At 52.1% G+C, this 25,136-nt stretch overlaps 1 protein-coding gene across 2 annotated transcripts in view; it reads left to right on the top strand.

Moving 5' to 3' along the window:
- Positions 1-25,136, top strand: part of Sdk1 (sidekick cell adhesion molecule 1) — an 893,409-nt gene that overhangs the window by 807,038 nt on the left and 61,235 nt on the right. For both annotated transcript variants that reach the window (XM_058582451.1, XM_058582452.1), the window contains 5 exons: positions 774-877; positions 3,995-4,065; positions 13,784-13,919; positions 15,252-15,311; positions 17,425-17,526. In XM_058582451.1, coding sequence (XP_058438434.1) covers positions 774-877; positions 3,995-4,065; positions 13,784-13,919; positions 15,252-15,311; positions 17,425-17,526 — 473 coding nt within the window. The remainder of the gene's footprint in view (positions 1-773; positions 878-3,994; positions 4,066-13,783; positions 13,920-15,251; positions 15,312-17,424; positions 17,527-25,136) is intronic.

The following is a 25,136-nucleotide window of genomic DNA, read 5'->3' on the forward strand; positions in this document are numbered from 1 at the left end:
CATTGTATTATGTGACATAGGAATGCTGCTTCAAGACAAGCCCCTATTCCAATCCTGGCTGTGCCATTTACCAGTCCTCTGGCAGTGGGCAAGTGAATTGGCCCGACTGGCCTGTTTTCTCAGCCTGGAAATGGGCATAGCAATGACTCCTGCCCACCATGCAGGCCAAATGGGATGATACTTACCAAGTGCCTCGTCCCAGGCAGGTTCAGCAAATGGGAGGGAGAGGTTGGTGGCCCTCCCAGCTGTGCAGAGTTCGACCTGGGCTGACCCCTGAGGTTGGGCCAGGGAAGACTACGCGCAGGAGCACTAGGAGCAGAGGGGTGCATCAGGCAGGCGCCCGCTTTGCAGGTCAGTGCTAGGGCTGATCTAATTAGCATCTCCTGGCAACCTTGCCCCTCAATTTCTCCAGAGGGCAGTGGCTGGCTGTGGACTCTCACTGTGGAGATGGTGGTGCCTCCTAGACCAGGATCTCTCCCAGATCTCTGCTATGGGAAACCCTCCTACCCTGATATCACGGTCCAGGGTGTTCACAGGCTGTTCACACAGCTGTGTGTTCATAGCTCTGGGCCTGAAGATTCACTGTAATTTTCCACGGTCCCCTTAGAGGCCCCATTTATTGTACCTGGGGGTGATTTAATGGCCCATCTCTACTGGCACAAGAGCCCCTCACTCTCAGGGCTGGGAAGGTACCTGCCTTCCCTCTGTGCTTGCCCAGGATGGACGGAACAAGGTGGGAGGTGCGTCACAGTCACAGTCTCTCTCCACTTCAGGCTGAGGCCCTTCACCTCCTACAAGCTGCGCCTGAAAGCTACCAATGACATCGGGGACAGCGACTTCAGTTCAGAGACGGAGGCGGTCACCACACTGCAGGACGGTGAGCAAGTTGAGGCTCAACCATTCTCTACTGCTGTCCCTGAGGCCCCAAACACTTGCTCCTAGAGAGAGGCCCCACTTTGTCTTGAGCCAGGAAGGAAGGGATCACCAGGGAGCAGTGGCGAGCAGCAGAATCCCATTAGTGACAGACAGCTTCCAGTGTTCCTGCCTGCCCTGTGGTCGTAAATCAAGGCTTCAAGGGCTTCCAAATGGAATGGAACTTTCTTTGATTGGCTTCCAAAGCCCCTTACATCCATTAGCATCCCAGAAGTTGAATAATTGATAGGGTCGTTAAAAATGAATGTCAGTGGGTAGCTGGGTTTAAGAGGTTTCCCCAGTTTTTCTCAAGGCCCTTGGTTTGAGAATAGCACAGGCAGGTCAAGGAAGGCAGAGCTCCTCAGAGCACCAGGTGGTTCTTCACCCCCATCCTGCCTCAGAAGCTCTGGGCCTGAAGATTCATTGTAATTTTCTATGCCCCATCCTGTTAGGCCGAAGGGAGCCCAGGGGACAGCTCCATCAGATGTGTGGAACAGCGATGGTCTGGTGGCCTGTGGGATGGAAACGATGGATGTTGTGTAACAGGCACAGAGCCGGCCCCAGGCCTGAGCACTTAGTCCACCCAGCAGTGCTTGATAATAATTCCCTAAGCCAAGCCCAAAGCCCTGTCTTTCCCATTTAACGCACCAGTGGAAAGATTTCCAAATAGACCAGCTTCCAGCCACTCACCCTGTGACCTCACATCTCCATTTTTTTTTTTTAGAACCTAGAAGTTTAGTGTTTCCTAAACAGAGCCTCGCAGGACCTTAGGGACCAGCCCAGGGAGGAGGGGAACCATACTCAACTCCTCAGCAACACAGAAAAACTGATTTTTGCTAGAAAACTAGTTCTCCCAGTGGGGTAGAATCTGCTGGTTTTGCGCCCTGATGCCCTCTGGCCTCCAGGAGGCCCTTGACCTGCCCTTGAGGACTGACTGCTCCACTCCTTGAGCCTCTCCCAAACTATTTCCTGTGCACTAAACCTGGGAGTTTATTGGAGCCTGGAGGAAAGGCAGGAGGGGAGAGAAGCCTTCAGAGGCTTGGGGGAGAATCCCCAATTCAGAGTCCTGTGGGGCTCAGCAGCTCTGCTGGGCAGGGGAGCCAGTCAGCCCCAGGGAGCTCCTAGGTCAGTGCAGAGGTAAAGAGTCCACAAACCCCTTCATTCATGACTGAGGCTCCATGCAATCCCAAAGCCTTCCAATTCATCCACTTCAAGTGGGGGCCAACTTCACGCTAAACCACCGGGAAGGTTGGCACTGGAACTAAAGCATCATCTGAAACTGAAAATGCTTTCGTTTTAATTTACATTTAACACAACTGAGGTAATTTTTGCAACTGTGCACTAATTCGTAGAAGAAAGAAGAAAGACACATAACAAGCTGATTTTATTGTTGGGTTATCTCTGACAAACCATGTGAGCACAAGATCCAACAGCCTCCCTGTGACCTTCGGGAATGGGCCATTTCTTGAAAAACCATTCGAGGGACTCTCCAAGCTCCCAGGCCTTTCTCAGTCCTTTGATATTCAAATCAGTGCTTTTGATGCACCTATCTGAGCATCTTCCTTCTCTGAGATTTGCAATTTCCCTTTGCATCAGATTTGCATTGTATTTGTGTTGCTTTGTCTCCTGCTGAGAGCTGTGATTGACAGGCACAGGCTGACCCTGCTTGATGGGGAGGATCCTTGGAGTGTGTGGATGGTTTACTGATAAAGATTTTCTTATTACTGTGATTTTTATTTCCTGCATAACCTCACAGCTTGAGAATGTTGAGAGGCCCCTATAATTGCAGTCTGCTGTGAGGGGCTCTCAGGAAGGCTAGATGAAGGGCCCACAGTGAGGACAGGCCAGCAGGAGTTCCAAGGGTGGATGGAGACCCTGCTGTGGGAGGCAGAACTGGGGCTGGGTGTGGCTGGGGGCAGCTGGCAGATCCAGAGGAGATTCACAGAGGTTGACCTGGCAGGAGTTTTAGAGCCAGAGTGGAGAGTCTGCCAGGCACAGACAGGGTCTGGGGACACCCTCAATCTTATGCAGTTCAGTGGATGTTTATTGGATGTAGAATATGTGTCAGGCCTCTGCTGTGACCTTATAGCCAAGGAGACATGCGGAGGTCAGTTCAGTACATTAAAAGGACCGCATCAATTTGGAAGGAGCAGAGGGCATAGAAAAGTAGTCAAAGATGACCTCCTGGGTATGGCGGGTGACAGAAAGCCACACTTTGGCCAGGGACAGGGCTTGCCATGGGCAGAGGTCAAAACAACCTGGTCTTTTCCAAGATCATGGCCGCAGGACCCTGACTGGCTGCCTTTGGCCTTGCTGCCCAGCCAGCGACAGCCTCACCAGAGATCAGCCCTCTTAAGAGTCACATTAGAATTTGAACCAAGAACACTGGGTCCAAGGAGTTCCTAGAGAAGGGGACCATAACTAAGGACAGTGGGGTTCTTGTTCTCCACAAACTGGCAGAAATGAACTTAAGGACACATGAGTTAGAGACAGCTATCTAGGAAAGCTGACACACATTTGAGGAGAATGCTGGCCATCTCCAGAGTGACAATCCACAACCCCTTGCTCTGGGATGTTAATGTTCATAGAGGGACAGAAGCCAGGGCTGAACTAGAGAGAGAGTCAGGGTGGAGTTATACAACTTCATGCCAGCTTCCCCTGCCCTTCCGTCTTGCCTTCCTGGTGTCACTTTTTGTGGGCAAGGATGAGGGCCAAGGGTGGTTGGCCAAGGTCGAGAGCTGGGTGTTCCTGGTTGCTTGCTTTGCACTCCAATGGCTCTTGGGTTTTTTCTGCATTTGTTTATGGACACTTTTCTTTTGAGACTCAGTATATCTTTCTTTTTCTGTATCTCCAAACTCCTATCTCAGTGTGACCATCTGTCCTTCTCAGAAGCAGCTCTGACCTAAGAGACTTCTAGAATGATGTATGCCCACCCTACCCTCACAGATCTGGAACCATAGGGAGGGACTGGACAGGGTGCTGTGGGGAAGGCCCAGAGAAGGCTGCCCCTGGGAAGGAGGCAGAGCTTGCCGTGGCCAGGCTCACAGCTATTCTAACCCTGCTTCTTCTTCCCTGGCTTCAGTTCCAGGAGAGCCTCCAGGGTCTGTCTCCGCGACCCCGCACACTACCTCCTCGGTCCTGATCCAGTGGCAGGTAAGAGCTGGGAGACCTCAGTGTTTATGAAACAGGCTATCATTCCCTGGCTGGTCCAGTGGCTGGACACAGATGCAAGCAGAGCCCCTGCCAAGTGTTTGAGTGGAACAAGGGACACAGTCTGATCAGGCTGGCAAACTGGAAGGGAAAATGATGTGGAAGTGTAACTTCCAAAGTCCTAGAAACAGGGCTGTGGTGCGCATACAGAGGGAACTGGGCAGGGCCTCTGGGGCAGCCAGGTTGTTCAGAGCCTTAGAGCTGCTGTCTATCTAGGAGCCTGTGACAAAGGGCGCTGGACTTGGGCTTCCTTCTCCAGAACAGAACCAATGGCCCACAGGGCAGTGAACTCCAGCCCGCAGTTGTCTTTTCTAGAGAAATCAATGACAGCAGATAAAATAGCTACAGGATTACATGTACTTGCACAAAGTCTGTGATTTTAATCTCCAGTGAACATTGAAGCAAACCCAAGAAGCTTCTCCTGCATAATCACACCACTCTGCTGGCCCATTGGCAAGGACACACCACCCTCTCTGCCTTATTTCCAATTTGGTAACCAAGAAGTGTATTGAGGACACAAATGACAGAGGGGCAGAAGGGCCAGAGAAAGGCACAGAGATCCCTGGGAAAGAACAGCTAGGGGATGATGGAGGGAATCTGCAGGAGAGGGCTTGGCTCAGGGTCCCAGGAGCCCAGGTCCAGGAGCAGAGGAGGCAGATGCTGAGTTTCCCAGGGCTGGAGATTGCCTGGGCAGGAACAGCAGGCTGACAGGCCAGTGGGCAGGGTGAGGACAGTGATGAGAGGACAAGCAGGGCGTCTGGCTAACTGGGAAGTCCCTGATGCCAGAATGGGGGTATCATGCTGGGGAATGGGGACAGATACCATCAAGAGCGGTGTTCAGTTCCACAGCAAGGTTTACTGGGCCCAGGAGCGGCCCTCTGATCTGGGGGATCAAGAGGGTGGCCTGCATGGTCATGAGACTGTTCCTTCAGATGACAATACTGTCAAGGAAAATGGAAGGTGCCAGCTCAAGTACAGCAGGAAGTCAGCAGGCAGGAAACAAGAGGTCAAGGAAACAAAGGAAACTCAGTGATGCTGATGACCACCAGGCGCCAGAGGTCTGGACATGGCCTTGGAGAGCTGAGAGGGCCGTTTCTTGACCATGCAGACTGTCAGCCTAGTGGAAGCTGGGAGAGTGTCCACTGGAAAGGCATAGGGGTGACCTGATGGGGGAGCAGTAGGGGAAGGGACCGGAGTGCTAGGCCATTGGGGAGCTCATCCCAAGGCGAGCACTTCCCTGGGCCCTGGAGAAGGGCACTGGGGTGGCAGCACTTAGCTCTGCAGGCCTGGAGGACAGGGCCAGGGCAGCCACCAGCATGGGCACCTACAAGGGCCTGGGCAAGGAGTGATGGGAAGGAGCTGAGGGAAGGAAGTGAGTCAGGAGACCAGGGCAGCTGGTAGACCCCATGAGAGCAGGAGTATGCCTGACCTGGCCAACTGGTGACTGGTGACTCCTGAGGGTGCTGGTCTTCCACGATGTTGTCACTTGAAGTCTCAGGTTGAATCCTGTGAAATACCATCACATTTAAAGTACAAAAGTGGCAGTTTTGTGGGGTTCCCCCTGATTAACCGTGACTTACAAGGGTGGATTCCATAACAAAGGGGGGTTTCCTCCAGGTGCCCATCATCTCCTTCAAGTAGTGAGAGGATGCTGGGGCCACTTCTTCACCTCCTGTCTATGGCTGGGAATCTTCCAAGGTGACCAAAGATATTTCCTAGTGTTTTCTAAGTTTACCAGAGTGTAGGGCATGGGGCCAGGATCATGAAGCCTCCAACCCAGGCTCTGACCTGCCTTGAATTGTCTGAGCAAAGTGACAAAGGACCTAGCCCCTAACTCTCCTGGACCACTGTGACCCTCTGGCTCCAGGTTTCTCTCTAGAAGCAAAGTTCTCAAAGGTGTGAGCTCCCTGGTGTTCCTGGTCTCCACAGCCCTTGCTTTGGCCTTGACTTCCTCTAGGGCCATGCTGGGCCCTGGAAACATTGAAAATGGAAATTCAAGGTCCCCAGCGCTGGATACTCCCACCTTCCGCAAGCATAATCAGCTGAAAGGAGATTGGTCCTTTGTATATGCTAAACTCTGCCAAAAAATCAGCATTTTCTTTGTGAACATGGTAGTGGCCTGCCAATAACTAGGTAAACTCCTTTTCCATAAAGGCAGCTGGTGCTCAGGCTGGGACACTCATTCCCCCAAACAAGGGGCTCTGTTTGCCCCAGCGTCCTGCCTCCCCACAGCACGGCTCCAGGCCCCTCCATTGCTGCTGGACAGCTCTGAAGCATTGGGCTGCTCCAAGGGAACTTGGCATATGTGTCCATCAGCTGTCCTCTCCAGAGCCTAACAGAACAAACTAATTGCATGAAGCCCAGAGCAGGAGGTGGTCAATACGCTGCATTGTACAAATGAATGCCTGTCAACTGCCAGGCAATTGAAGTACAATTAAAATTATGAGTAATTTACTAAATCAGAGCGAATAGAACAAAGAAAAAGAAACTAGGTTTAAATATAGATTTGCATTCCAAATGAAATGTTTCACCTGTAAATCTTTATTTTTTAAAATTTGTTTAAAAATGCAAACACCAGCTGAAATTTCAAGGCAGCAGACCCCACGAAATGCCTCCCCCAGCAGTCTGTCAGGTTTCATTCTTCTTTGTGGGATAATCAATCTCACCTTTCATGGTTCCGCTTCTATTTGAATTCTTAGGATTTGAACGCACGTCCTAGACAGGGGTGCACTGCATTCCCGCTGAGCACTGCTCATAACGGGCAGTGAAGTTTATGAGTTGATGGCAGCGGGGGAGCTAGCTCTTCCAAACCTTCCCGAGGACCACACAGCCTGCCACACACGGCCCCTGTGCCGCTCAGATTCCTCTATGTCCATTTGGAGACAGTTTCTAGCAAAGACAAAGTCCTAACCAATAGATGACTTCATACTTGAAGCTGTCAGCTGAGGATGGACTAAGCATTGTCAGGGCAGAGGACAGGTGCCTGGGCACTGGGGGAGAGGGGCTGCAGACTTCTTCAAAACAAATCTCAGGGATGTCCTGCTTCACCCTGGGCAGAGGGCTGCAGATGACTGTAGACCCAAGGAGCTCTTTCAGGCTGTTATGAGACAACAGCCAGGGGGCCACTGACTGGCTGATGGGACAGCTGAGCACACTTTACAGGAAGGACAGGCCTCCCAGATCCAAGGCAGGGCAAAGACACAGCCGAAGCAGAGGCTATGCTGTGTTTGACCCTGTGTTTCATGGGAAGGCACCTTGAGCCTCCTGTGTTCCTCTGAACTACTGGGATTTAATCCCAGAGGGAATCTGTGTTCCACTCTCCAGAAAGCAGAAGTCAGGGGAATATAAACACAGACCCCAGGGGGCATGGCACTCCCATCAGATCTGGACTTGAGCCACAGCCCGAGACCTTCCTTTGAAGTGGGGAAAAGTCGGTCCTGCCCACCTTCCTCCCCACCTAAGCAGAGGGGAAGCAGGCATGTGGCCCAGGCCATCCTCTCAACCCAGTGGTCCAGATCCTCAGCCTGTGACACCCAGGTGCACTCCTTCCAGGTCACCTACATTTTAATAGTGGGCTTTTGAAGAGTGAAAATCCTTGCAGGACTCCCACAGAGTCTGCTGGTGGGTTCTGATGGTGGCAGGCAGAGGGAAACAGCTTTCAGAGGGATTCCCAGTTCCCTTCAAGCATCTGCCCATACAGATGGCCAATCCAGGATGAAATTAAGCATAGACAGGGTCATCTTGGACTTCAGCAAGTCCAACTCAATTCCACGAGCGTTGATTGAGCACCTGCCACGTCCAAAGCCTGGCCAAGGCCCGTCCCAGGTGCCGTGGGGAGGGAACTAAAGGCTGCCAGAGCCTCGCATTCTTGGTCAGTGCCAAAGCAGAAACAGGAAGGGGCTAGAGAGCCAGCCTGGGAGCAAACTCTGGGCTCAGAGTCCTGTAACACTCTGGAGACCACCTAGACAGAGTCCCACCTGTTACAGGCCTAGGGCAAGCTGGGGAGTGCACAGGCAGGGTGGCATCAGAGCCAAGCCTGGAGTCGCAGCCTGAACTGCCCGCCCTCCCTCCCGTGGCCGTGTGTTGCAAGGAGCTGCCTGCTGATACCACCAAGGGCTCCAGAGCCTCACAGCCCTTTCACAGCTACGGCAGAAAGCGGGGTCAAACCCCGTCCAGGAGGCCTTGGTGGCATCCCAGAGTCTCCACAGCATTACCTGGCCCTTGACAAGCACAGGTCCTGCTGGGAAGATAGAGCCTGTGCACAGACAGGCCTGGGCCAGAGGCAGCCTCGAGCCAAGCCACCTCGGGGCTTCAGCACCCGTCACTGTACCAGACACCAGGAGAAGGACTTATACGGGAAAAGGCTTACAGCTCCCAGTTCTGGAGGTTCCAGTCCAAGGAGAGGGAAAGAGGACCAGGCCAGGGCTGGGAGCGTGGGTCAGCAGCGGAGCCCTTGCCTGGCAGGCACAAGGCCATCCCCAGCACTGGAGGGAAAAAAAGAGGAAGAGACTGGGATCCCAGAATCTTCTTTAAGGGCACCCCCAATGACCTAAGTGCCCCCTCCTAAGATCCACCTCCCCAAGGTCTCACCACCTCCCAGTATTGTCACCTTGGGATGAAACCTCCAACACACCGGCCTTTGGGGGACATTATCCAAATCATTCCAGGGCTTTACCTCCTCCATGGAAGTCTCCTGCTGAGAGGGAGACACATTTTGACTCTTGAGATGCCCTGGGACTTCTGCTGCAGACAGCCTCCATCAGCCTGTTGGTGAATGTGGACCCAGCCCAGTGGCTGGTGGTCCTCGTGCCTGTGGGCAGAGGGGGCTGGGCCTCTCCTTAAGCCTCCAGAGCACCCTGTCCACCTTGAACGCTAAGAACATTGCTGAGAGGAGCCCTCAGCCCTTGCTCCCACCCCCACCCCAGGATTGTCACACAAGGGCTGGGGACATGTGTCTACTGCCAGCTGCAGAGCTACATTTGCTCCCCAGCAAAGCCATCTTTATTTTCACAGCCTCCCAACTTTCCAATTATTTGATATTTTTGGTGAACTGAATTGGGTCCTCCCCACCGGCCTGAGCCTCCCTCCTCCTCCACAGTAAATGGCTCTCACTGTAATCACGACTCTGCCCGTGTGGCTGCAGAGTTGGCCTGGGCCTTCGCAATCTTCCTGCTGAGTACTTGAGCTGCCCTGGGTATAATCCGGGACTGTGAGGGTGGCTTTGAAGGTGACCCGCAGGGTGAGATTTGCTGGACTGGTGCTTAAAGAGACCCAGCTGCAAGCTTTTGATCTGCCCACTCGCTGCTCCCTTCTTGCTGATTCCAGTCATCCCAGCTCCCAGAAACCGGAGTGCCAGCAGCTCTTCTTCCCTGCCAGACCCCTGCTCTTCCCACCTCCCACCAGTATATGAGAGGACAGTGCCCAGAGACTCTCAGCAGGATTGCCCGGTGTCATCTGAGCAGACTGGGAGCCTTGAGGAGCAAGCGCAGGCTCCCTGGCACTCAACTGTGCTGAACAGGGGTGCATCTCTCTGTCTGGTTGTCAGGGACCCAAAAAAGGAAGGCCAAAACTCCGGAGGTCTTGGAACCCCTCTCTCCCTCATTTGGCAAAGGGCTCCTCATTCCTGCATTGCCACAGAGGTATATAGCAGGGGCCCAGAGCACCATCTGGGCCCACAGGTGGGTCTTCAGTGGACCTGGAGGAAGCCCCGTTCTGGCCAGCGTCTTGAGTTCAGTTGCAGATCATTCTGGAAGTCCACCCTGTGGGGGACAACATAGGACCTGGACCATTCCTGGCATAGGTCTCAGGGACTGTACTCCTTAGCCTGGCTGCTCTTCCCTACCTGCCCCAGCACCAGAGCTCCCTGTGGGTCTGTACCAGGCATGTGGCCTACTTCCTGGAGCACCACCCCCTCCTCTGCTTGTCAAAAGATTCTTCTCTTTCAAGGGCAGCTCAAAGTCATTCCTCTATAGATTACTCTCTGGTTCTGCCGTGGGCAGTAACCGCTCCCCCTTGGTGTCTCCTTGGTCCTTGCGTATCCCCTTTCTGTGGCACTGTGCATCACACCCCAGGAAATCTGTAGACCCAAGGATGACGAGGCTACCGCTGACTCCCCAACGAGCGGAGCTCATCAAGCTCATGACTTAACTCAGTCAGTCTGTCCTGCGCCCACCCCGGGGTGCATAGTGAGCAAATGGGGACAGCTCTGCAAGAAGTGTGCACACAGGCCTCCCCATCATCCCTGTCCTCAGCAGAGCATCCCTGCCCTGTCTCGCTGCAGGAGGGGCCCAGCAGGCCCAGAGTCATCTTCCCTCCCTCAAAAGGCCACATCTGTGCACCGACCTGCAGTCAGAGGGGGAGAGGTGTTGAATCTTTGGGATTAGTTGGCAAAATAGCAAAGGACAGCATTTTCCTGCATCCTTCATTCACCGGGTGACTCCTTCCACTATTTCTGTAACATTAGTGTGTGACAAATGCCTCTTTATTCTTATCACCCACTTTCCAACTTTTAAATTCATTGTACTTCTCTTAAGAAGAATGGATTAAACAAGCTGTCTGTTACTGTGTGGTTGTATTAGGTTTGCAGGAGGATGCCCACAGAATAAAGATCTCAACTTAAGGTTCAACTGTACCCCAGAAGAAAACCAGGACTAGAGTGGACAGTGTGGACTGCCAGCAACCCCTGTCCTTAGATGAGTGGACGTGTGCCATGTGTCATGGGCTGCACACACTCAGTTTCCATCTCTGCTCTGTGGCAATGTGCTGAAAGCAGCGTATCCAGGTGCCATCCAGTGTAATACTGGATGGCACCCGGCCTTGCCACCAGGAGCACAGGAAAAAGACCTAAAACAACTGCTTTGGAAACAGGTCTATAGAATCTCCAGGGAAGAGCAACTGAAAACGAGCCCTATGGGCCCCCAGGAAAAATTCTGAAATGCTGTGTCCTCAGAGAGAAGTTTGGACCAAGACTGGGGGACCCGGGATGGGTGGGCTGCAAGGGAAGCTAACCAACAGCTCAGAACTCCAGCCATTCACCATTGCTGGGTGCACAAGGTGTCCCAGACACTAAGGTTGTTAACCAAATCAGTGGAAAGGAAAAAGGCAAAACTTAACAAAATTAAACCATCATAAAATACACAACCTTCCCTTCCTGCAGACCCCTGGGGTCACTTAGCCTGCCTCCTCTGCTGGGGTTCTACGTCCATCCAGCACTTCTGGTGCTCTGGTACTGATTGTTTGGGGTTTTGTTTTGCTTTTCTGATGAGTGACATGTCGTAGGAACCTTCTGGGTGAGCAACAGGCAGAGAACTGGAAAAAGTGGTCAGTGGTCACAGCAGGGCACCCTGCTGTGCTCTTCTGGTGTCTGTCCCCACACGGACGTACCCCCTCCAGGAGAGACCCTGGTCTGTGCTAGTTGGCTTTGGTTTTGTTTCACTCGCTCGGTTATTGTGAGATGACTTGTGAAGGCTTCTCCCTGTGGCTGTCCCGTGGAAGGAAGGCAGGTTGGAAAAGGGGAAGGAGCAGAGATGCCAGAGCACACACAGGATGCCCAGTTCCGCCTGGGAGCACCAGGGTGTCCAGAGGTGTCCCCCTCCCCAGGGGGTCTAGCAAAGACAGGAGCAGAGCCAACTCTGAGGTTCCCCTGCTTCTGGGAAGGTGAGGGGAGGAAAGGAAAAGTTATTCTCAAAGCAGTCTCCAGCCCCCAGAGACAGAGCTTTCCTCCATCCGTCTGAGAATCTGGAGTCTTAGTCTCCACACACCATTTCCCTTGTGGCCCATATGGGCAGTGGGAATCCTTGGAGCTGGGGCTGCAGCCAGTAGAGTGGTAACACCGGACTTTTGGCAGAGTTGAAGAGGGCTGTGGGTGTGGACAAGGACGCATGAGGTTGGGACCATGGTGACTGGGAGAAGGAGCCCTCTGGCCCTGGACCTGCACAAGGGACTCTTAAGATCTGGCAGGACAGCGGAGCTCCTCTAGGTGAAAGGGCCAGCTGCTCTGTGGATCTGCAGGCTCCTCTGAAGTGAGCCACTGGGACTTGGCAAGTGTACCCAGGTGTCCAGGAATACTTTTCTGTGCTGTGGTTCCTGGATGGGGCCCCCAGAGCAGAAGGTCAGAGAGCTGTTCTGCACTGCAGGCCTGGGGGCTGCTGGGTCAGCGTGTCAGCAACTCTCATTTCTGAAACATCCTGAGTGTGCCGTGTGCATACCATGCTCTGCTGGCGTGTGTGTGTGTGGTTATTATTGCAATACGCATACCCCTGGTTATTCAGTTGGTAGGTTTGGAGAGCAAAGGATATCCCATGTTCTAAATCTGGGTTTGGGACTGAGAGTGGAAGGGGTGTTGGAACACACAAGCCTTGTGGTCCCTGGGTTCAGGGAATATAGATGGAGTGTGAGCAAAAGTTTAGACTGCAGGGGCATGTTGGTTTCCTGGCCTGCGGTCCCATATTACCACAGATGGGGTGACAATGAAGTGTATTCTCTCACACCTCTGGAGGCCAGAAGTCCAAAATCGAGGTGTTGGCAGAGCCATGCTTAGAGCTGTGGTAGACAACACACCATGGCACCTGTTGGGGTGTCTCCTCTAACGTCTGTTTCCATCTTCACATGACATTCTCCCTGTGTGTCCATGTTCAAACTTCCTTCCTCTTAGAAGGAGAACAGTCACTGGGCTAGGGCCCACCCTAGGGCCCACCCAATCCAGCATGACCTCATCTTACTAATTCCAGTGTGTTTGGTGCACATCCTATCCCGGGACAAGGCTTGTCTCCATCCACCTTCCTGATGAAGCTCACAAGGTTCTGACTCCACGTCCCTTATCTGAGTAACCTGGGAGGAGCCCCAACAGCCAGATGGGATCTATGGCCACTGAGGCTTTACGAGGAGCCCATGTGGAACAGGGGGCTTTTCTTGTAGTGACAGATCTGTCAAATAAATGAAGCATCCTCCCGAACTCACTTTTAACAGACTAGGGGAAGAAGACCTTGGACTGGGTCTTGAATGATGAGCAGTGACATCCTAATGTGACTTTGTACAGGTCTTGGGGCCTAACAAACCTGCTTAAATGCTGGCCTGGTCTCACCTGGCTCCATATTGCACGGACATGAGCACCTGACCTGTCTGAGGCCCTCTTGTGCCTGCTGGCATGGGAAGAGCCCTGAGGACTCAGCCGTAGGTCTGAGTTGGTGGGGTGGGGGTGACATGGCATGTGGAGAGGTCAATGAGGGGCTGATTAGACTGCCACAAGCCTGGGTGGCCAGGGAGTGAGTAGGCCAGGAAGGGCCAACCAGTGGACAATTCCCAGCCAGGATACATCCCAGACCCCTTACTCTCTTGGTTTATCCCACAATGGGCAGCTTCCTCTCCTGTCTCAGCATTGGGGCTCATTCAAGGACTTCAGCTGAATATGGGATGAGACACTCATGTCCCAAAACACATGCTTAGGAAGACAGCCCTGTGCAGGGGTTCCCGACCTCCGCTCTGCTCCTGGGAGGTTCCTGCATTTCTCTTCTTCAATTTTATACCTTTCATTCATTTTTTTTAACAAGAGCCATGAACTTAAACTAGTGGCCTCCCCTGCACCATTGGCTGGTTAAACTGGCAGACACCGCCATGCCCCTGATGCAGGCTGACCCAGTGATGCTGTGTGATGTCTTTACAGCCTCCCCGGGATGAGAGCCTGAATGGCCTTCTGCAGGGTTATAGGATCTACTACCGGGAGCTGGAGGCCGAGGTGGGCTCAGGCCCTGAGACCAAGACACTCAAAAGCCCCTCTGCCTTGCGCGCAGAGCTCGCAGGTGAGCAGCCTCCTGGACTCTCAAATATCTGTCTGCTCCACGTGAAGCATGGCGGGAAATAGACATGCTGTGGATGAAATACAGGGATGTACAGCCCTTTGCTGGGATTGGGGAGTTTTGCACTTGGAGTGGGTGTGACTGGACCCGCACATCTGGGAGGCTGGAGAGTGTAAAGTGCCATGGCAGAGGGAGGAGAACCAGGCCTGCCTGAGGAATGGCCCGGGGCTGGAGACAGAGGGGGACCAGTCCTGTGGCCACAGCCAAGCCCAAGAGCAGGCTCCACCTGTCCTCACAGTGTGCAGGTCAGCACTCTCGTCTCTGGGCAGGTCTGTGCCAGGCCTGCACCATGCCACAACCTGGCATGGCTCTCAGTAGTCCAGCTGCCACCAAGGCAGCCTCTGGAACTATGGGAGGCCTCCCTCTGCTACCTCCCCTTATTCAGAAGGTGGGTAGAGAGCTTTCATTTCCTGGCATCCCCCAAACAGCGTCACAGAAAATATTCCTTGCCCGTGACACACTGGTGCTGGGAACGGGGTGGGAGAGCAGGTCCCCACCACCTCCTGCTGGCACTTTCCTGCTTCTTCTGCCCATGGCATGGGGGTGCTGTCTGGGCATGCTTGCCCAGAGGCAGGTGGGGGCTCCCTCTCCATCCAGTTCCTTCCCCAGGCCTCTCTGAGGAGCAGCACCAGTGTGCACATGCTGGACCCTGCCAACCCCTGGCGTGGTGCTGAGGGGTGTTGACTAGAGGAGATGGCTCAGCTGTCCTCCACACCCTTGCACACCCCGAAGGTTCCCTTGTTGATGATCAGTCAGCAGTGAGCTGTGTTGGTCCTTGTCACTCTTTGGGCTTTGTAGCCAAATCAAAACACCTCAAAATAGAAGGACCCTGAGATGAAGCTGGGTGCGTACACCTGGTCCCAGGTGCCCTTTGTTCTGTGGTTTGCCCATCCCCTCAGACCAGGGCTCCACAGGGGAGCCTCAGTCAGCTGACAGCTCAACCTTCCGGTGCCCAGAAGAAACTCTGTCCCTCTCTCTCGGCATTGCCTGGTGCGATGGCTTGCCAAACACTGTTTGTTCTGTGCTATGGGAAGGTGAGCCCACCCCACCCTGAGGTGTCTTGCTTTTTTATAAAGCAGTGCAGTAAGCCCCCTGGGAGCTAAAGGGAGGCATGTGGGTGGCTGGCTCGGATCTTTTCACCCCTGGAGGTACAGCATGGGAGCTGGAACGGCTTCCAAGTGAGGCCGCTCCATACCCGCATTTCTGCTGTGTGTCATTTGCAGTAACGGTTTCCCTGCGTGCTAACTGCCTTTCTGCTTTGCTTACTTCTAATAGCCCAAAGCAGCTTCAAGACCGTGAACAGCAGCTCCACGTTAACCACGTATGAATTAACACGTAAGTCCACACCGCCTTCCGCAGGGGCTGCTGTGACGAGGCAGCTCATTGTAGTATGCCAGTTGGCTTCTCAGTAGATCAAGTGAAACCAGCTTCGATTAATGGCTCTAATTTCTGGAGTTCTGCCTCTCAAATGCTGCTTCTCAACATGCCAAAACCATCAGGAGACAGGAAAGGAAACTTCTAGAAGCAGAAGGTAGAGGGGTTTGCAGTCCTGGCATCCAATCTCCCAGTCTGGGACAGAAAGGAAAGTCAGACCCAGCAGGGCCTCCTCTTTGACTTCCTTCACTCTTTCTTTTTAAATTGTGGCAAAATATACATAACATGAAGTTTACCGCCTTAACCATTTTTGAGATGGTGGTCCACTTACTGCCATCCATGCCCACAACTTTTTCATCTTGCCCAGAACTGAAGCTCTGCACCCACTAAACACTAGCGCCCCAATCCCTCCCCAGCCCTAGCATCACCATGCTGTCTTTCCGTCTCCATGAGACTAAAGACTCCAGGAACTGAACAGAAACAGGCTCATACAGTGTGTGGCCTTTTGTGACTGGCCCACCTCTCTGAGCAGGATGCGTCCAAGGTTCATACATGTTGCAGCAGGGGTCAGAATGCCCTTCTTTCTGTGGCTGAATAACCTTCCATTGGATGTATAGCCCACATTGTGTTTCTCCCTTGACTTAAGCCAACCCATCCTGCTTCCCCTTTGATTTCAACTAAGGATGGGTTTCAGGATCCAAGTGCTGGGCTCATGGGACATCCCATAATGTGACTTGCTTTGATGTAGAGAATTTGGACAGATTAGAAAGTGGGTGGAAGGAAGAGGAGGGGAGGGCCTAGGCCTTCCTGAGCCCCTCCCCCAGGAGGCACTGCAGGAAGGCTGTGGAGCATGATTTACCCACACATGCTCCCCCTCCCTCTGCTCCATGCTGCTCCCCAAAGCAGTGAGTCCTTTGCTCCCCTTCCCCCACTCCACCCCACTCCACTCACCCCCATGTTCATCACTCCCAAGTACACATTGCTGAGTGACCACTAGGACCTGGTGCCCTCCCAAAAGTGTCCTCTGCTAGGACACAGACCAGGTTCAGGTCAGGCTTGCCTTGCATGCACAAGGCCCTGGGTTCCATCCCCAGCACCTCCCCCCGCCAAAAAAAAAAAAGGAAAATCAAGTTCAGGTCGGGAGGGTCCCAAGCAGGACATTGCTCCAGGTTGTCATCCCTGTGCTGCAGGTCGCAGTGGACTCTTCAGCCACAAGGGTCCCAGGCTGGGACTAGCAAGCCAGGCTGCTGGGTGCGGGCAGCCTTCCTCAGGGCTGTTCCTGTTCTAGCTGGGCTGAGGCAGAGAGGTGGGCCCCTTCTCAGCCATCAGGGCAGACCACACACATGTTCCCCAGAGCAATGGTGGGGAGCCTGGGTGGTCTCATTTACCAGGGAGGGCACCACTGAAGGCGGCACTGTTCACCCAGACATGGCACTCAGGGCCTTAGCACAGCTGAGCCAGCTACAAGGCAGTACTGCCAGTGGGAGAACTTTCCAGAATGTTTTGATTTCAAGGTCAGTCACTCTTGCTGTCAGTGTGCAATCTGTGCTTAGCTGTCTGCCTGTGTGATTCTGCATGCAGGGTCCAGCAGGGCTGGACATCTGAGGTGCCTGGCCACACGATTGGAGGCCTTCCCATCCTCCCCAGGCACCTCGGAAGTCCAGCCCTGATGGAGTCACTGACAACTCAAGGGGCTCAGATTTTCTCCTGTCTTTTTAATGTTTTCCTTTAAATACTGACATCTCCTTCCACCTCTTGGTACTTTTCAGGAGAGATGCTAGATGCAAAGGCAGGCCAGGGCCTGGTTAGCCTCTACCCCTTCACTGTGGAAGGGCACCTCATGCGGCCTTCACCTGAGCACAGGGCAGGAGAACTCTTCCTGCTTCCCTTCCCTTTGGTGGTCCTTGATTGACAGCCAGAAGGATGGGGATGTGATCCTAGGGTTATAGGCATATTACAGACTTCTCCTGCCTCTCCTTCGAGTTCTGTTCTTTAGTGTGGTCCACAAATGGAGCTTTCTAGGAATGAAGAATGCTGCTGCCACAGGCTGACCCCGTATCCTCTACCCTTGTAGATTTAAAGAAGTACAGGCGCTATGAAGTCATCATGACCGCCTACAACATCATTGGTGAGAGCCCGGCCAGCACACCTGTGGAAGTCTTCGTTGGTGAGGCTGGTAAGCTCCTCGTGTCACCCACCCTGCAGCCATCCAGGGACCCTGTAAGGGATGGGAAGGCCAAGAACTATGTGGCCAGGCATCTCAGCTGTCCAGCCTTGGTGGGGTGGAAGTTTCTGTGACGCCACTGGCAAAACCTGGCTTAGGAGGGTACTAGGATTTCCCAACCGCTCAAGTGAACAGCAGGCTAACTTGCAGTGAAATATAGGTCATGTTTTTAAAATATATATATTTTAGTTGTAGAAGGACACAGTACCTTTATTTATTTTTATGTGATGCTGAGGATCAAATCCAGTGCTTCACACATGTTAGGCAAGTGCTCCACCCCTGAGCTACAATCTCAGCCCTAGGTCATGTTTTTAATCCACTTGAACTTCCTTCCTCCTCCTGGCCAGGTGTTCACGCCCTCCCTGCTGCTGAGGAGTCCCGTCCACAGGCAGGCCTCCTGGGTTGATGGTTTTCAGGGCTTCCTCAACATGCACCTGGTACTTCTGCTCCATCAGCTGATGTGAATTTAGAAGAGTGATGCTTCAGGCCCAGGATAATGAGAATTTCCCCCAGGACACAGCCCCAGCCTCAGGGAGATGCTGAGGAGCGGGAGTGGGTCAGGTTGCTGGGCCGGAGATTAGAAATGCATCAGATGTCCTTTGGCCATTTGGAGAGGTCAGTCAAGGGCACTAGAGTCTAGCCTTTTTCTGGAATGGTCAAACAATATTTGCACACAAACGAGATTGCAGAAATGGGACATCTGGAGCTTCCATTATTTCTGCCTCTCTTTCCTCAGAAGTCTGTCTGAGTTAGTCAGCCATGAAGGTGGGAGGGATTCACCTAGCCCCAGAAGATCCCCTGGGGCAGAGGAGGGGCATGCAATGTGTCAGTAAAGGGTGGCTGTGGCAGATGCATGCCCACTAAGGTGTTCAGGCAGTGGGTTCTATTGGCCATGTGGGTGGAGTGTGGGGACTGACATGACTGGCCACTTGAGATCCATGTAACCCAAACAGTGGCTGCAGGCAGTGGCATGTGGGAGTTCTGCCCACTGTCAGCCTATACCCCCATGACAGCTGAGTGCCAGGGGCTCAGGGCTCCTAGGCAGGGCCTCTGTCTCAGGGACCAGAACTCCAGAGACAGGAGCTGCAACATGGAGGAGGAAGCCAAGCAAAGACGGGTGGGTGTGGCAGGCCAGCACAGGCCAGCGTGACTGGCCGCTGAGCTCCCAGCCCTGGTTCCTGGGTACGTTTGTTTTTTGCTATTGTGATAAGATAGGTATAACATGAAATCTGCCACCTTTACCTTTGTCAAGTGCACAGTTCCTCGTCATTAAGCACACTCAGTGTTTGAGCAGCTTTTTTCACTTCTGGAACATTCTCATTTTCCCAAACAGAAATCCCAGACCAATTAAGCATCCCTTTCCTTTCTCTCTTGCCAGCATCTGACATCCTCTAACTTACTTCTGTCTTTCTAAATGCCCAGGTTATTCTAGGTATGTCGTCTAAACAGAAGCATGTGATAGTTGTCCTTTATTTTTAAAATTTATTTATTTTCTAATTTGTTATACATGACAGCAGAATGCATTTCAATTCATAGTACACAAATGGTGCACAATTTTCATTTCTTGGGTTGTACACAAAGTAGAGTCACACCATTTGTGTCTTTATACATGTACCTAGGGTAATGGTGTCCTTCTCATTCCACCATCTTTCCTACCCCCATGCCCCTTCTGTTCCCCCTCCCTCCCCTTTGCCCTATCCAAAGTTCCTCCATTCCTCTCATGCTCCCCACCACCACCCCCTTATGGATCAGCATCTACTTTTCAGAGAAAACATTTGGCCTTTGGTTTTCTGGGGGGAAAAAGTTTTGTCCATTTTACCTGAAAATGCCATGATTTTATTCTCTTTTAATGTTGAGTAATATTTCATTGTGTATATATAAACCACAATATTCCATTGTATATAATATTCCATTGTATATATATAAACCACAGTTTCTTTATCCATTCATCTATTGAAGGGCATCTAGGTTGGTTCCACAATTTCGCTATTGTGAATTGTGCTGCTGTAAACATTGATGTGGCTGCATCATTGTATCATGCTGTTTTTAAGTCCTTTGGGTATAAACTGATAAGTGGGATAGCTGGGTCAAATGGTGGTTCCATTCCAAGTTTTCTAAGGAATCTCCATACTGCTTTCCAGATAATGGTTGCACCAATTTGCAGCCCTTGGGTGTTCATCAAGGCATTCCTGAGGTCTCCCTACCAGCAATGTAAGAATGTGCCTTTTTCCCCATATCCTTGCCAACACTTATTGTTACTTGTATTCTTAATAACTGTTATTCTGACTGGAGTGAGATGAAATCTTAGAGTAGTTTTGATTTGCATTTCTCTGATTGCTAGAGATGTTGAATATTTTTTTCTGAGAAGTGTCTATTCAGTTCCTTAGCCCATTTATTGACTGGGTTATTTGTTTTTGGGGGGTGTTAAGTTTTTTTGTGTTCTTTATAGATCTTCGAGATTAGTGCTCTATCTGATATGCATGTGGTAAAAATTTGTTCCCATTCTGTAGGCTCTCTATTCACCTCACTGGTTTTGTTTTTTTTTTCCTGAGAAGAAGCTTTTCAGTTTGAATCCATCCCATTTATTGATTCTCGATTTTATTTCCTGTGCTTTAGAAGTTTTGTTAAGGAAGTCAGGGCCTAATTCAACATGATGAAGATTAGGGCCTACTTTTTCTTCTGTTAGTCACAGGGTCTCTGGTCTAATTCCTAGGTCCTTGAACCACTCTGAGTTGAATTTTGTGCATGGTGAGAGATAGGGGCTTAATTTTATTTTGTTCCACATGAATTTTCCAGTTTTCCCAGCACCATTTGTTGAAAAGGCTCTTTTCTCCAATGTAAGTTTTTGGCACCTTTGTCTAGTATGAGACAACTGCACAGCCCCTGCGTGTCCCTAGGGCAGGAGGCAGTGATGGCAGCCAGAGCCAGCCTGCTCTGTGCTCAGAATTCTTCCCTTCCCAGGAGGGCCCAAGTGAGAAAGCCCACATGTGTGGTGTCACTTCTGTACCCAGCACAGTGCTGATGGGGTGGGTGGAGGCAGAAAGAAAGGAGTAGAAGGAAGTTGTGTTTCTTCCTGCCATATTGTGGGTCTGGGGTGGAAACACAGCACCACGTTCCCAGCTGCTTGCTACAGAATTTCGTTCCCTCCCTGGTGTCCCAGTGCGGTCACACACACACTGAAAACCATGCCTTTCCCTTTTCCTTTCCTCCCAAATGTCCTAAACCTCCCTGACTTTAGCAGGTGAGTCAGTGGCCCTCGATCCTTCTCAGGTCCCATGCACCTAGGACATGAGCCCAGACTAGTCGCCCTGTTCCTGTAGATGGAGCAGGCAGGGCTCAGGCCCAGGTGGCTCCCAGCCACTCTGCCTTGCTTTCTCCCCTCTGTCTGGGGTTCTGCCTGGGGTTACCTCTGGATGCCTCCCCAAGGGCTCCTGTGCTGGTCCCTCCTCCTCTCTGGAGTCCTCCCACTCCATTTCTCCACATGACTCTCCTGGACCCTCTCCCTGGAGTGAATCTCTGCCTCTGGCGCCGTCTGCCCCCACTTCTGTGTGGCTGGGCTCTTTCTTGCCTGAAGCAATGCACACCGTTCAGACATGACCCTGGCAGGGCCCAGTCCTACAAATGGGCCTCTGCTGCCAGTCAGCCTGGCAAGCCTCTGTCCTCCGTGTTCACACTGGAGGGAGTTTTCTGAAGGAGGAGGCCAGTCAGTCATTCCCATTGCATCCTGAGGACCTGACGGTGAGAGGCACTGTGGACGTGTTGGCACACAGCAGGGGAGACTTCAGAGACGAACTCACCTTGGCAGTTTCTGTTCATTTTCTGGATGCTTCTGAGCATTACAGCCCAGAGGGCCTCAAGTGCTCGGAGGCTTTTGTGAAAACAGACTGGGCTGTGGCCTCGTGATTGAGTGCTAGACCCTTCTCGCCAGCTGCGTGACCATGAGCAAGTGGCTTCAACACTGAGCTCTGGTTAGAGGCTCATGGCGTAGCCAGGAGATCTGTGTGCCAGGGCGGGAAGCTCAGGGTCTCGCCCAGCTGTACCACCAAATCTCTGTTCTACCCACAATGTGCATGTCCAGAATGTGCCTGGCCAGTGTGGGATCCCACCGCTGGGTGCAGGGCACTCCCTCACAGCACCCAGAGGAGTCTGCATGGTGAGGGAAGTGCACTCCCCACAGAAACCAGAGGCCTGAGTGCTGATGGGCGAGGGGCACTCAACCTCAAGGTCCAGGCCGGGAGTCTCAGCACTAGTGGGAGAGGAGAGCTCGCCCAGAGGACCCAGAGAAGTCTGAGCACAGGGAGCTGAGGGTGGGCACCCACAGGACCCACAGAGACTGAGCACTGGTAGGAGAGGGGCGCTCGCCCAGAGGACTCTGAGTCCTGGCACCTTATGGAGAGGATCCCTGGGCCCAAAGTCTCACCTCAGTGATGGTGGCACGGTTGTGCTTTTTTTACTGTCTGAGGATGTCTTCCATGATGGCGGGAAGTTGTCCCCCGCTACATTTCACAGGGTCCTGTCCAGGTGGGAATGGCGCCTGGTCCACAGTTCCCAGAGGGTTCCTTCTCTGGTGAAAACAGATCCCCGAGATCCACTGAGGACTGCCTTTGTGGTTTCAGGCATGGTGAGAAGCCTGGCGAATGGTGGAAGGAAAGGCCAGGCCAGGGAGTCGGAAAGAGGGAGGCCCAGAGTTCTCCACGGTTCCTCAGCAGTGCCCCTGGACACTGTCCCGAGGCAGACGAGGAACCACAGCCACCCTCACAGCTTGTTACGTGAGCCAGGTGGCATAAGGCCCAGAGGACCCTGGGCACTGCTGGGCGAGGGGCGCTCACCCTCAGGACCCAGAGGACTCTGGGCACTGCTGGGTGAGGGGCACTCACTGGAGGACCCAGAGGAGCCTGGGCACTGCTGGGTGAGGGGCACTTACCAGAGGACCCAGAGGAGCCTGAGCACTGCATAGGCAGGGGGTACCCAGCCAGAGGACCCAGAGGAGCCTGGAGCAGGCTCTCTCATGTCACTTGACTGTCTGTCGCATCTAGAAAATGACAAGATGTGTAGAGTGATGAACTTTGGGTCCCCTGTAGCCCAAGGAGATCATATTTAAATCTTTTTAAGCTCAGAGAAAAAGGCAGAGTTAGGAGATTTCTCCTTGAGGTCAAGGTTGGTTTCCAAGTATAGGCATCTCAAGTTGGTAAAAATAACACACCCATCAGGACCCCAGTCAGCAGGGCTGGACCCCGTCTAGACAAGGACCCATTCCAGGAGGATCCCAGGAGCCAAAGAGGGTCAAGTTCACGCTTTAGAACAAGCCTCCCTTGAGAACCAACAGAGTCCCATAAGAACCACTTGGTCCTTTCCAAAGGCATGCCATGATCTTACTTTAGGCTTCTCTTCTGTAAGGTCCACTTTCACACTGCCACATTAAGGACCAAGCTTCCAACACATGAACCTTTGTAGGGATACACTTAAGCCATATCCAAACCTTAGCACTCCTGTAACAGAAAAGTTGAAGAGCCAGATACAGCTTCAGGCACAGCTGGATCCAGTGCCCTAACAAGCTGCTTCTGAGCATCCTCTTAGTTCCACTTTCCTTTCAGTCATCCCCTTTCTCTTCCTCAAGGTGGCCCTCAGCTCCAGCCACAGAAAGCTGTGCACTTTCTACATTGTTGTGGAAATCCACTGGCTCTCTCTTCAGACTGCCTTTATTTGCACGCCCATCGCCAAACCAGTTGCCAGTGACCAGAGGTCCCAAAGCCAGGGTGTGATTTCACCTCTACTTGGAGCAAATACAAATGTGGAAGCCACCCAAGAAAAATGCTGGTTGGTTCCCCTTGTGCCATTGCCTTCTCTAGTCTGTGTCTTGGGAAGTCCCCAGTTGTATAATTCTAGTTACTTGGAAGCTTCTGGTTGAGTTTAAGCTTCATTTTTCTGTAACACAGGCACTTAGAAGAAACAGTCGAAGTTTCTCCAGGGAGTCTAGAGCCTGGCCTCTCACCATTTCAATTTAACAAGTCCAGTGTTACGAGTTGACTGAAGAACTCCTTATGTGTTGAGGATGCCACACTTGATCATGTTTGGGGCAAAGTTTTCCCTTCCTATTGCTTCTTTTTAATTCTGTGATTCGCCCCTTTTGCGCTGAGAAACCTGGCAAACACCAGATTTTCTTCTGAATCTTTATGGTTTAATTTTTGCCATTAAAATCTTTAATCTGGCTATAATTGAATTTGGCACCTTGTATAAAGTAGGATCCCACACAGATTGTTTCCAGAGACAGGCTGTCCATGGACTGACCCTTTGCAATGTAGCTCAGTGGTGTTTTAATTCTTCCACTCAGTCCAGTCTCTCTGAGGCAATTCCTTAGTTCGGTGGGTGACTTCACCATGGCTCTGGTGCCACCAGACCTTTCATTTATACCACATTATTACACATGGCTCATATCCACTTCAGCTTGTCTTCTTTCTTCATTTTCCAAAATTTCTCAGCCATCCCATAAACTTTATGATCATTCTGGCAAGTGCTCAAAAAAGCAAATTCTACTGGGATTTTGATGGCAATCATATTAGATTACAAACGGACTTCAGCATTCCTGACGTCTTCATTCCACTCCTGTTTCCTCTCCAAGAATTGGCCTGTCCCTCCTTCCCCATCCCATAGTGGGGACGGAGGTGTTCCTGGGACAGTCCTGCTTGCTTAGTGCTTGTGGCTGGCAGTTCTTTCTGTGAACCTGGGTTCTGTGATGATTTGTCCCTGTTGTACCCATAGAGTGTCCCACAAGAACCACCTAGTCCCTTCCAAGGGCATAACCATGGTGACCTTACCTTAGGCTTCCCTAGGCACTCTAAGCCCAGCAGAAAGAGCCCTTGGGGTTGGGGTGTGGCTCAGCAGCAGGCAGAGGCCCGTCCCCTGCCCAGCACTAAAGTACAAACAAATAAAAGTCCACCATCACCATTATTGGCTCTCTGAAAAGGGAGCCAGGACTTGCCTCATTTCTACACCCAGCGGGGACTCACTTCCAAGAGCAGACCCCAGCTAAAGAATCAGAACTTTGGTCTGAGGCGCTACAACTTTCCCCCAAAGAGAAAAAAAGAGATTCTTAAATTCAGTGTTTCTAATCACTCAATTGCCTTAGGCAGTATTTGGGTTGCTTTGGGTTCGGCTGTTGCTTTGGGAGACAGAAAATATCTTGACACTGTGGGTTTGCCGTTATTTTTAAAGAATGAGAAACTTAACTGTGGAGTGTAGGTTTTACCTTTCCTAAAATACTACCAGCTTTTAATTACCGTTGGTTGGAACAAGAGCAAAATAACAAAGCTTCTGGCTGTTTTAGCTCCCCCTAGTGACAAATAAAGCCAGTCCTGGAGCCCATTAAGTGAGATTAAAAGGATTCAGAGCTGTGTGTGTTGGAAAATGTGTTTATAATGAAGAGAGAACGGCAGTTGCTTACAGAGCAATTAATGTAGTCGCCCCGCACTTCACAAGGCTGAGCTATCTCATCATGGCCATTCGGTGGGAAGCCTGGGTGGCCATTAACCAAACACTGGGTAGTGACCACAAGCAGATCACTG

Source organism: Marmota monax, unplaced genomic scaffold (assembly GCF_021218885.2).
Source record: "Marmota monax isolate L192 unplaced genomic scaffold, Marmota_monax_Labrador192_F-V1.1 WCK01_AAM20220418_F8-fsc00148, whole genome shotgun sequence".
Classification (NCBI taxonomy): domain Eukaryota; kingdom Metazoa; phylum Chordata; class Mammalia; order Rodentia; family Sciuridae; genus Marmota; species Marmota monax.